A 12,974-nucleotide genomic window follows, 5' to 3' on the forward strand; every position below is an offset into this window, starting at 1 on the left:
GTTCCAAATCAGGGACATTCCCTTTAAAATCAGGGACAGATGGGAGCTATCTATCTGCTAAACCTGCTGAAGCCAGTGAGTGTGTAACTTGCTGTGTTCTCTACCTTTAAAAAATGTTATCAGTTAGCATTGTTCCCAGGTATCTCTGTGGACTTTATAACAACTACTCATTATGTTTTAAAGATAAGAAGAGCAAGAGATGCCCCATAGTCCTAACATACTTCCAAAGGTGGCAACACTGCTTCTCCATAGATAGGGTACAGTTAGTGAGTGTTGTCACCCTTGGACAGATTGGCTATTTTGCCAAAAATATCTTAATTTCCTCAAAAATGTGGAAACATCAGCAAGGAACACATTGTTATATCACTCATATAGGTTAAATATCCATCCTACGTAAAAAAAAAAAAAAATTTTCAGAGATAACAATAAACTCCATTAAGTAGGTTAATAAGTAAACGACATAGATAAAAAAACCCATAATAAGTCATAGTCTCAGGAGATCAGCACACATAGAAAATCAAGAAAACTTGACATGGAACTCAACCCAGTCCTCTGCATCTGTGCTCTTTTATCTGCTACATTAGGTAAGTAAATAAATACACCCAAATATCGAATTTGAAGTCAGGTGTCAGTCATGGCTTTCCCAATAAACACAATGGAGGAGCAAGTGTAGCCATCTAAAGATAAGAAGTTCATTATTTGCAGGATTACCAGGTAAAAAAATAAGTGAATACGCCTTTTAAAAAAAAGTAAAAATGACACATTATGTAGCAACTTTAGCATGCTTTAAGTACTCTTGGCCAATTTGGGCTCATTAAAGTAAACTTATTGTACAAGCAGTTCAATGACCCCATTTAAGGTTAATTATCACATAATATTTTAAAACATGAACATTCCTTAATTAAAATTTACCCCCTGCCTCCTGTGAGGACATGCCACACAGCATGCAATGCATTAAGGATGTGGCTCTGCAAAATTTCCCCTTTTAAGTGCAGCAAAGTGCCTCCTGCTTTTTTTTCCTGGCATATTTCAAGGGTTCGTAGTCGCTATGTGGTCCCTGGGCTTTCACACTCCCTTCAGTGTCAGTATTACTGTTTCACTAGTGTAGAGATTAGGATAATTTCTGCTATTTTGCTCAATATTCAGCACTTTCTGGGAGGTACACCAAGATGAACTGTTTGTGAGCAATTTACTATCGTGCACATATAATATATATATATATATAAGCGATCGACCGATATCGGTTTTCCGTTACCGATACCGATAGTTTGGCCATTGCATATCGGTATCGGCCAATATTGGCCAATGTTTTCGTACATTTAGAAAAACATTGCTTTTTTATTTTTATCACTTGACAGGTACTCTTGTGGAGGGATCTGGGGGTCTAAAAGACCCCAAACCCCTCCTCTGCACTTAAAAGCATTCACAATGCCAAGTTTGGCTGTTTTGAATGCTGTAATTTTTTTTAATCTGGCGCCGAGTACCCGGAAGTGATTTCATCAGGGTTTTTACATGGAGACCCGATCAGAGCCGAATGCGGCTTTGATCAGGTCTTCGGCGGCCGTGCAGGCTGGTTGCCTGGGTCTCCCAGTGGGATGGAAGACCCAGGAGAGCTGCGGAAGGCGGTCGGGAGGGGGGCGTCCCCTCCCGCTCCTTGTAATGACAGCCGAGCGGCTTCTCAGCCGCATCGGTTGTCATTACAAGACAGCCGGCCATCGGCTATGGACGCCGGTATCGGAGTGATGCCTCTAGCTGCAGGCATCACTCCGGTACAAGCACTTTCCCGAAATATCGGCAATATGGGTCACCTTGGTGGCCGATTCCGATATATTGGGGAAAGTGCAGATCGGCCCTCGATATTTTGGCTTTGCCGATAATCAGTCGATCGCTAATATATATACACACACACACACACAGGTACATCTCATAAAATTAGAATATCATCAAAAAGTTAATTTATTTTAGTAATTCAATTCAAAAAGTGAAACTCATATATTTTATACAGGTGCGTTACACACAGAGTGATATATTTCAAGCATGGCTTTCTTTTAATTTTGATGATTCTGGCCTACAGCTAGTGACAACCCAAAATTCAGTATCTCAAAAAATTTGAATATTGCATAAGAGCAATAAAAAAAAAAAAAAAGGATTTTTAATATTGAAATGTTGGTTTACTGAAAAGTATGTCCATGTACGGTATAGTATGCACTCAATAGTTGGGGCTCTTATTGCATGAATTACTGCATCAATATGGTTTGGCATGGAGGCGATCAGCCTGTGGCACTGCTGAGGTGGTATAGAAGCCCAGATTGCTTTGATAGTAGCCTTCAGCTCAATAGTGGCCTTCAGCTCATCTGCATTTTTGGGTCTACTGTCTCTCGTCTATCTCTTGACAATACCCCACAGATTCTCTATGGCAGCTATGTCCAAACTTTGGCCTTTCTAGCTGTTCAGGAACTAAAATTCCCATCGTGCTTAGTTATGTCTCTAAATGTCAGAGATTTACAATGCCTCATGGGATTTGTAGTTTCTGAACAGCTGGAGGGCCATAGTTTGGACACCCCTGCTCTATGGGGTTTAGGTCAGGAGAGTTTGCTGGCCCATCAAGCACAGTGATACCATGATCATTAAACCAGGTATTGGTAGTTTTGGCAGTGTGGCGAGGTGCCAAGTCCTGCTGGAAAATAACATCAGTATCTCCATAAAGCTGGTCAGCAGAGGGAAGCATGAAGTGTTCTAGAATTTCCTGCTAGAAGGCTGCGCTGACTTTGAACTTAAAAAAATACAGAGGACCAACACCAGCAGATGACATGCCTCCCCTCCTCATCACTGACTTGGAAAAATTTGCATTTCATTTGAAAATCAAGATCCCGGAGTCTGGAGGAAGAGTGGAGAGGCACAGAATCCAAGTTGCATGAGGTCCAGTGTGAAGTTTCCACAGTCAGTGATGATTTGGGGAAGCCTTGTCATCTGCTAGTGTAGGTCCACTGTGTTTTTTTTTTCTCTTTTAATAAATTTGTATTGAATTATTATAAAGGGAACAAAAGTGTAATTACCAGAAAGTAGTGCAAAAACAAAGGAAGAACTGTATACAATTATATAAAAGGGAGTGATATCTGTGCTTGGGTATAAAAGTCATAAAAAATAAAAATACATAAATGAATATGACAATGATGATGTCATTTCCTGTGACGACACGCGTAAGGCAGAAGTAGGATACTGGACGCCCAAGCACGCTCCATGCCACGGTTTAAAATCGTATATGCTCGATTGTATGCTGTTCTATGTAGGTGAAATTTTTTTTGTGATTACATTTTAAGTCCTATACCATTTGCACTATCGATTGTCCATTTATTCTGAGGTAAACTGTGACTGAGACAAGCGGAGGATGTGTAGTGCCATGTATGCAGCCTGAGGGATTTTAGGATATCTATGACTGATTCAGGAGTTGCTACCCTGCGGTTTGGATGATCCTGTGTTTCCTGGTTCTATTTGCCTGTTTTGACTTCTCTTCATGAAGGTCAACTTTATCTGGTAAGAGTCCCCTTTGGCTGTCACATCTGGGTGCTCATCTAATTCACACTGTTTCACCGGTGATTGGGACTGTACCTCAAATCTACATATACCTTATCTTTACCAAGAATTTTTGGACTGCATTATTATTGCATGTTGGGACTTTTTATATTATTCAGATTCTTTATAATTGGCGCTGCTTTTTATATATTTCCAACTGTATACAATAGCACCAGTAGAAGAATACTCGAGAGAGAACACATAAAGCCCTAAAGTTAGCGAGATAATCATAGCATATCTAGAGAGGTAACATGTAACAATAATGAACAGTTTTAACCAGTAGTGAATTTAACAGAATATAGAGTAGCCCTTGAAGTATGGTAAATAATTCGTAAGTTGGTACAAAGTGTGGTTCAGCAGAGAAGGGGCATATTAGGACTCATGGTAGGTAGAAGGGGTAGGAAAATCTATGGTGGCGTGAAGGCAATGTAGGAGCAGTATCTGGTGCTGTGATTCAGAAGAAAGGGAAAGGAGGAGGCAAGAGAAAGAACAGAGAGGAGAGCTCTACAAGTGGGGAGTCTGAGCCTAAAAGGGGGTCAAGGATGGAAGTTTGTTTGACACCAGGTTGACCAGTATTCCCATGTTTGCTGTAAGATGAGGTGTTTATGTCCATCTTTTGCTAAGATAATATCATAATCGTAGTGGTTCTGGACGCAATTAATTTCTTCTATTTATTTAGGCGCGGTGGAGGTTTTACAGAGTTTGGTAATGGAAATCGTAGCAGCCAGGAGGATGCGATAGTGTTTGGGGAGGTTTTCTATGGAGAGGTTTAGTAGTGCTAAATCAGGAGAGGGTATAATATGTGAGCCAAATATTTGATAAATCAGGTGGAAAACTTCCTGCCAATAAGGAGTTATGATTGTACATTGCCAAAGAATATGCAATAGTGTGCCAGGGGCACCACAGTTTCGCCAACATGTGGGGGATGTATGGGGACAGAATTTGGCGATTTTTGTAGGGGTTAAGTATCTACGCTTGACAATATTTTGAGTGAGTTCCCAGAGTGATGTGCAGGTCGTGGCCTCGTGTATGGATTGCAAAGCCTTTTGCCATTGGCCGGCTGAGTAATCATGACCTAGGAGAAAATCTAAAGAATCTCTTGGAGGGTGTTATAGAAGATGGAGGTGCCTTTAGTTCTCTAGGAATCAGATTCCAAGTATTCCAGGGTTATTTTGGGGATGGGTGTGAGTGGATGTGAATTGTGCTTGAGGCAATGAGCGATTTGTATGTTTTGCAATTGGGCATTGCAACATAGGCCAAGAGTTAAGCATGGTTGTGTAAAAGGTTTAGGTTGTTTGTTTAGGATTAGGTTGTCTAGGAGTAAAGAGATGTGGTTGGGCCAATGTTGGATGTCTGGTATCAGATGGTGCAGAATCGAGATTGGTAGTTAAATAGGGCTGGTAGGTATGGATTCCCAAGTTGTGAATAAAAAGAGGTGCCAAATTTTCACAGCGGCTGTCATGGTGGGGTCCACTGTGTTTTATCAAGTCCAAAGTCAGCACAGCCCTCTACCAGGATATTCTATAGCACTTCCTGCTTCCCTCTGCCTTTACACGCACATGAACTTTAATGGCATTAAAGTTCATGTGCGTGTAAAGGCAGAGTGAGTTCCCAGAGTGATAAAGGCAGGCGTCCCAATACTTTTGACACAATATAGTGTATGTATAGTATATATATTTAATTCACATATATCACATGCAAGCAGAGCTCCATTGATTACTTTGGGAGAGCTGATCACCCAATGTAAATAGTAAGCAGGGCTGTTCTGTTTTTTCACAAATAGGTACAGGAGACTGCCCCTTCCTTCCCTGCCCTCTCCACCACAGCACCAAAGGCAGTTGCCTCTGACGATTATGGGTTGGCTATGCCCTGGCTACAGGAGATAGTCAGAGACTGTGTGAATGCTACTGGAGATGGTCAGAAACTGTGAACATAGTATAAGGCTTCATTCACACCTGAGCGTATCGTTTTCAGATGTTTTTTGGGCAGTTTTCAGGCATTTTTTCTGGCATTTTTCAGGTGTTTTTTGCAGGTGTTTGGAGGCAGGCATTGACATGTAACAAAAACGCATGTAATCTGCCAAAAAAGAAGCTTGTGTACTTTTTTGAGCTTCAGGCGTTTTGCTTCAGGCGACAAAAGGCTCATATGTGAACAGGGGCCATTGAAATTAATGGGATTTTGCTTGTTGGGCGTTTTGAGACTTCAGAGATGAGTGTTTTAGGAGCTCAGGTGTGAACAGTGCTTAAGAGTTGATGGGACCCTGGGACATGCTTCAGCAGACAGTCATAGACTAGGAATACATTGCATAAGACTGCTAAAGATCACTGCACACCAGAACCAAGCCACTATATAGGGAGCTAAAGATACGGCTTCAGCCTGAACTCCTCCTGGCTATGCTCCTCTGACATATATACGTAAACCCAACATTTCATGTTTTCTCAAGTGTTCTCCTGCTTAGTGTGGTGAGTTTAATAGGAAAGAAAGAGGACTGGCAAGAACACCGGGGATTCTACACAAAGGAAGCATTACAAAGAGAACAGGAGGCTTTTTCATACAAGTATTCAGAGATTCAGAGATTTTTGAAGATATGGAGGAAACATGGGTCAACCTGATAACAGTGGAACACTGTTGGTCTGTTAGGGGAAAGTTCAAGTCTGTTTCCCATCGAGTAATAACGCTAGAACAAGATTTAGTGTCCAATGCCAAAAGAGCTTTATATAGTAAGGATAAGCCAGATCTCGGTGGTTGTATTGTAGATAGGATATTTTCCATCGGATTAAAATCAGATAAGGAGCGTAGGGGCTTTGATAAACTTAGATAATTGATGATATCTCCACGCTTTAAACAATATAACAATTAATATTACAGAAGTAATTTGTCATTTAACCAACCTGTTTGTGTCCGTAGCACCACTTTGCAAAATATCAGCTGCACCGCCTTGGGGACATTAGCAGTTGCCCTCAGAATCCTTACAGGTCTACCAGCACCTGGTCACTATTACTGGACCACACCCAACCAGAGGACACCATACCAACAGATGGGTCCCCACTTTTATCCCACAACAGCAGATTTCAACCCATTCAAGGACCCCTAACCACCGACCTTGTCACCTACCCAAATCCCAAACCTATCCAGCCATAACCAGATGACTTTCAGCCGATGACTTCCAAATTCCGACTGTTACAGCCCAACCCCTCACTGCAGTCTAACCTCCTGCGCTCCTTCCCATCTCCCTGTATCCTCAACCAATCACGTGAATATCCCTTCTTTTCATCTCACTTTAACCACTTCCCAACCACCACCCGCCTTTTTACTACGGCAGGGTGGCTCTCCTGAGGAAACCGATGTAGACCTACGTTGGTCGCACGCGGGAAGCAGCGGGGAAGCCAATCAACGGGTCAGGCAACTCCAATTGCCGCCTGACACCCACGATAGCTCCCCGCTGAGAGAGAAGAACAGTCAGCTGTTGTAATCACAGCTGACCATTCTTCTCCTTGAAATGATCACAAAGCTCATGTCATCCTTCTATATAGGATCACATGTCTCTATGGTCATTTCAGAAGCCACGCCCCCACAGTTAGAATCGCTCCCTAGGCTCACATTTAACCCCTTGATCACTCACAGGGTTAACCCCTTCCCTACCAATGGTATTATTACAGTAACAGTGCATATTTTTAGCACTTATTACTGTAGTAATGTCACTGGTCCCCCCCAAAAGTGTCAAAAATGTCAGTTAGGGGTTCAATCTGTCCGCCGCAATTTCGCAGTCCCGCTAAAAATCGCAGATGGCCACCATTACTAGTAAAATAAAAAACAATAAAAATGACATAAATCTTTCCCGTAGTTAGTAGACGCGATAACTTTTGCTCAAACCAATCAAAATACGCTTATTGCAAATTTTTTACTAAAAATATGTAGCAGAAAACAAATTGGCCTAAAATGTTAAAAAAAGTAGATTTTTTTTTTTTTTTGAGAATGTCATATAGCAGAATGTGAAAAATATTGTTTTTTTTTTCAGTCAGTTCTCTAGCTATGCTGGGAACTTGGTGTACTCTCTTCCAATGATCAGACTTGTCCTGACATGCCCCCCGCTGCACAGCCATTCACTGGGAAAGTCAGCGTGCTGCTGCTTCTCCTCCCCAGCTCTTATGCAGCTAAGAACAGAGGGAATGGGATCACTTTGAAAAAAAGAGGGGAAAAAAAGGAATTTATAATGTTTTTTTATATCTGTACAAAAATGTTTTGTTTTTCATTTCTATTTTAAACGGAATGGGTTGTTTTACAAGGTAATCGTTTACAGTGACTTTAGGACCTAAAAGTAAACCTTCCTGGAAAAAAAGGTTATCTTCCTTCCCCCAACATAAATGGTTCATAACAAAAACTAAAAATAGACCATACCAAAAATAAAAAAAGGAGAAAGAAAAAAAACCACCTCCCTGCTGGATTTTGTGTTTAATTTATTTTATAAAGAATGTAAAGTAAGAAGGTAGAAGACACAAAGGGGAAGGACACAAAAACTCCTGGCTGGACAGAAGCAGAACTGGGAATTATGGCAGGGAGAGCTAACTGTTGGGGACATATGAGAAACCAGGGACTGATTTAAAGTGGAGTTCCAGCCTCAAAACTAAAATTTGACATCCGCTTGCTCTAAGTAACCTGAAAAAGAATTCGATAATCACGATTTTTTTTTTTTTTTGCTTTACTTACCTTGTTTTGAAGAAAATATACTCACCTTACTTCCACTTCCTCCCTCTGCGGCCGCGGCCCGTGCCTTAACTTCCTGTTTGCATTGACTCCTGAGAGCTGAACGTCATCGCTCCCAGGAATCAATGCGCCTGCACCGGCCCTGCTCGTCACTTCCGGTGCAGGCGCGTCATTCCCTGCTAAACAGCTTCTGGGCATGCCCAGAAGCTGTGCAGGGATGCCGTGCCTGCACAGGAAGTGACGAGCGGGGCCGGTGCAGGGCATTCTGGGACCGAAGAGGACACTAAAGAGGATGCATCGGCTTCAGCTGCCCACACCTGAGATGGCAGCGCTGGACAAGACATTTTCAAGGTAAGTATTTCTTCTAAAAGGTAAGTGAACCTGGGGACAGTTCAGAGGCTATCATTGCTGAAGTGCCCTAGCCCTGACTGTCCCAGGGGTATTTTTATCGAAAAAAAATTTTTGGAGGCCGGAACTCCGGTTTAATCCACCATGCTCTATTTTTACTATAATATTACTTTTAGGTGTCTTGACCTTTTCATTCACATTACTCTTTGGTAGTGATCGACCAATATCAGTTTTTCATTGCCGATACCGATATTTTGGCCAATGCAAATCGGTATCTGCCGATATTGGCTGATATTTTCGTACAAAAAAATTATTTGACAGGTACTCTTGTGGAGGGATCTGGGGGTCTAAAAGATTTCAAACCCCTCCTCTGCACTTAAAAGCATTCAAAACGTCAAGTTTGGCTGTTTTGAATGCTGTCATTGTTTTGGATCTGGCGCCAGACAGTACCCGGAAGTGATGTCACTCATGACATCACTTCAGGGTTTTTGCATGGAGACCCAATCAGAGCCGAATGCGCCTTTGATCAGGTCTTCGGCGGCCGTGCAGGCTGGTTGCCCGGGTCTCCCGGTGGGATGGAAGACCCAGGCGAGCCGCGGAAGGTGGCGGGGGGGACGTCCCCTCCCGCTCCTTGTAATGACAGCCAAGCGGCTTCTCAGCAGCATCGGTTGTCATTACAAAACAGCCAACCGTCGGCTATGGACGCCGGTACGGGGGTGATGCCTGTAGCCGCAGGCATCACTCCGGTTCAGCACTTTCCCCAAATATCGGCAATATCAGTAACTTCAGTGGCCGATTCCGAAATATCGGAGAAAGTGCATTTCGGCCCCCCGATATATTTGTTTTGCCGATAATTGGTCGATCTCTACTCTTTGGTCACTGTGGCCCTTAAGAGGATCACTGGCATGGGTAGATCCAGTTGGGGCCTCTGTGTTGCAATTGTCCACCTCCCAGTCCCTAAACATGAAGGTAAAACCTTCTTGCAGATTTTGTTATACCACTGTTGACTATTCAGGAACTTGCCTTAAGGCCTCATGCATACGGGATGTGTTGGAAGGGTAAAACCTTGCAGATTTTTCTATACCACTGATGACTATTCAAGATTAGAACTTGCTTTAAACATTACATGTATTAACCTACTGAAATCTGCTTTTGCAGCTTCGGCCTCTACAACAGAACTGACCAGTAATTCAACAGGATGGCTCTGGGAAGGTGAAGTGGTGTCTATGCACTGTTTCACCAAACTTAAAGACGCTGAATTTATCTGGCATGTGGATGGAGATTTATTACCCGGAAGTGATCGATATCATCTTTTCGAAGACCCCTTTGGACCCAATACTTCTCTGACCATCAGCCCTGTCTACAGAATTGACACAGGATCCTATACCTGTTTTGCCTTCAATTCAAAATTTAACGAGACCAGTAATGCCCTGAACTTGAGCGTGGCCAGTAAGTGATATGTTGTGTATACTTAAAGCAGAACTACACTGCATCTGAGCACCACAAACCAACAATGTTATTTATTTTGTTTTTAAAATTCAATCAAACTCACCCATCCATTCATGTTTCCACGCTTTTTGAGAAATAAGTTTGAAAAATGCCTTTTAGCATTTCTAGTTGCGGCCGTCTTGAGGGCAGATGATACCGATGATAGCATTTACTTCCTGGAATCTATCTGCCCTTAGCTCAGGCATGCAGGCAGGAGGGTATGCTTAGCAGAGAAATCTCCCCCCTCCCCTCCAGAAGACTCCTTGGATGTATGACCTTATTTGCATAGACCAAAAAGCAGGAAGTAACTGAAGAAATGTAAAAAAAATGAAGGTTTAAAACATTAAATATGAACTACTTCCCTATCTATTTATTAACCACTTCAGCCCCGGAAGGTTTTACCCCCTTGATGACCAGGCCATTTTTTGACCTCAGCCGTGTTAGCCCCCCATATCAACATTTTTGAACAAAACATATGCAGTTGGTTAGATCTTTGTTAGATCAGGTTAGATCAATTGTTGTTTGCGTTAGGTCTCACACAGAAGTAGAGATATTAACAGTTATTTGCAGGGGGGGGGCTAACCCGTCATCAGCCCCCCCTTATAAAAAAATTGACCAAACAATTAGTAATTATACGAGATCTAACTTTGAAATTACTTGATCTTACCGGATCTAACGAAGGCCTATTAGCCTGAATGAAATTTTACCATAAAATTGCATGTGGGGGGGCTAGCCCCCCTTTATGTAATACCAAATATTCATAATATCTCTGTAATTATATGAGATCTAATGTTAAAACCACTTGATCTTACCGGATCTAATGAAGATCTATTAGCCTGAATTAAATTTTACCAGAAAATTGCATTTGGATGGGTGGGGAGGCTAGCCCCCCTATTTAATACTACCTAATATCTGTGTTTTCATGTGAAATATCTCTGTAATTATATGAGATCTAACCTTGAAACCACTTGATCTTACCAGATCTAATAAAGACCTATTAGCCTGAATCGAATTTTACCTGAAAATTGCATGTGGGGGGGGGGGAGCTAGCCCCCCTCATTAATCACTTAATAAGTCTGTGATTATGTGAGATCTAACAAAACAACTAGTTGATCATACCGGATCTAACAAATATCTTCCAAAATAGCGAATTGTTTGATCAATTTTTTGGTAAGGGGGGTTGATGATGGGTTAGCCCCCCCCCCCCCCCTGCATATAACTGTTAATATCTCTACTTCTGTGTGAGATCTAATGCAAACAACAACTGATCTAACCTGATCTAACAAAGATCTAACCAACTGCATATGTTTTGTTCAAATCATTTTGATATGGGGGGGGGGGCTAACACGGCTGAGGTCATTTTTTGCGATTCAGCACTGCGTTATTTTAACGGAAACTTGCACGGTCGTGCGACGCTGTACCTAAATACAATTTATGTCCTTTTTTCCCCCACAAATAGCGCTTTCTTTTGGTGGTATTTGATCACCTCTTCGGTTTTTAGATTTTGTGCTATAAACAAAAAAAAGAGGGACAATTCTGAAATAAATGCCATATTTTTTACTTTCTGCTATAAATCAGTTTAGGCCAATTTGTATTCTGCTACATATTTTTGGTAAAAAAAAATCCCAAAAAAGCATATTTTAATGGGTTTGCGCAAAAGTTATAGCATTTACAAACTACGGGATAGATTTTTGGACTTTTTATTTATTTTATTTTTTTATTAGTAATCGCGGCGATCAGCGATTTTTAGCGGGACTGCGACATTGCGGCGGACAGATCAGAACCCTAACTGACATTTTTGACACTTTTTGGGGACCAGTGACATTAATACAGTAATCAGTGCTAAATAATATGCACTGTTACTGTATAAATGACACTGATACGGAAGGGGTTAATACTGAGGGTGATTAAAGGGGTTAATTGTATGCCTAATGTGCTTGCTGACTGTGTGGGGGGAGGGTCCTGTGACAGGCACAGAGAGATCGGGGTTGTAGCTTAGCTGAAACTGCTGATCTGTCCCTGCCTGTCTGACAGAAGATCCGCCTGCTTTGTTTACATAAGCAGGCGGGTCTTCTCTCCGTTTCTCCGCCGCTCCTCCCGCGGCCTGCCTCCCGCTTCCCTCTGTGTCTAAACACAGCGGGAGCGCGGCGCGCCGGAGAAACCGCATGCACTCGGTCACATAGTACTACATGACTGGACGCAGCTGAGCCGCCCTGCCGCAGTAAACAGGCAGTGGGCGGTCGGCAAGTGGTTAATGCTGGCGGCATAGGAATTAAAAATACTCAATGTTGATTGAGAGAGTGAAGGAATAATTAATGGTTTTATGCTTATTTTTTTTTTTTTTGTTTGTTTTTACTTTGTTACAGTTACAGGCTGAAAAATTTAAAAAACACAAAGAAAATAAAAATAAAAAAATAAATAAATTATATATATATATATTCATACTGTATAGAGGTAAATATGGACTATTGCATATTATTATTTCCATTTTGGACACCAATCTACATTGCTGTTTGTCCACAGAACTCAATAGCTTGAAGTAGAGCTTTAGGCCAATTTCTTTTTTTTAATTTTGTATAGAGTAACGGAAGGTTATAACCCCTGTAAGATTTACTTTTGCCCTCTTGTCTCAGTAGGGAGATCTCCCTTCACTTCCTGTCCCATGGCCAAAACAGGAAGTGAGAAGAAATCCCTGCAAATTAAGTCAATCTCTTGGGACCCCCAGGTCACCAGAACTAGTGTCCCCATTGGAAGATTTCTCCTGTATTATATTTCTGGAGAAAACCCAAAATGTGGGATTTTCTTTTACTTTCATTTTTAATGATAAGGGAAACAGGATAAATATAGAGGGGGAATCTCCC

At 41.8% G+C, this 12,974-nt stretch overlaps 1 protein-coding gene across 1 annotated transcript in view; it reads left to right on the plus strand.

The window, feature by feature from the left end:
- Nucleotides 1–532: 532 nt before the first annotated feature.
- LOC309568958 (cell adhesion molecule CEACAM1-like) overlaps nt 533–12,974 on the plus strand; it is a gene marked incomplete at both ends in the record, with an annotated part of 32,816 nt that continues 20,374 nt past the window's right edge. The window contains 2 exons of the mRNA XM_082274723.1: nt 533–584; nt 9,784–10,074. Of these exons, the coding sequence (XP_082130849.1) occupies nt 533–584; nt 9,784–10,074 (343 nt within the window). The remainder of the gene's footprint in view (nt 585–9,783; nt 10,075–12,974) is intronic.

The sequence above is a fragment of the Pelophylax lessonae genome (assembly GCF_965119305.1).
Source record: "Pelophylax lessonae genome assembly, chromosome: 12".
Lineage (NCBI taxonomy): Eukaryota > Metazoa > Chordata > Amphibia > Anura > Ranidae > Pelophylax > Pelophylax lessonae.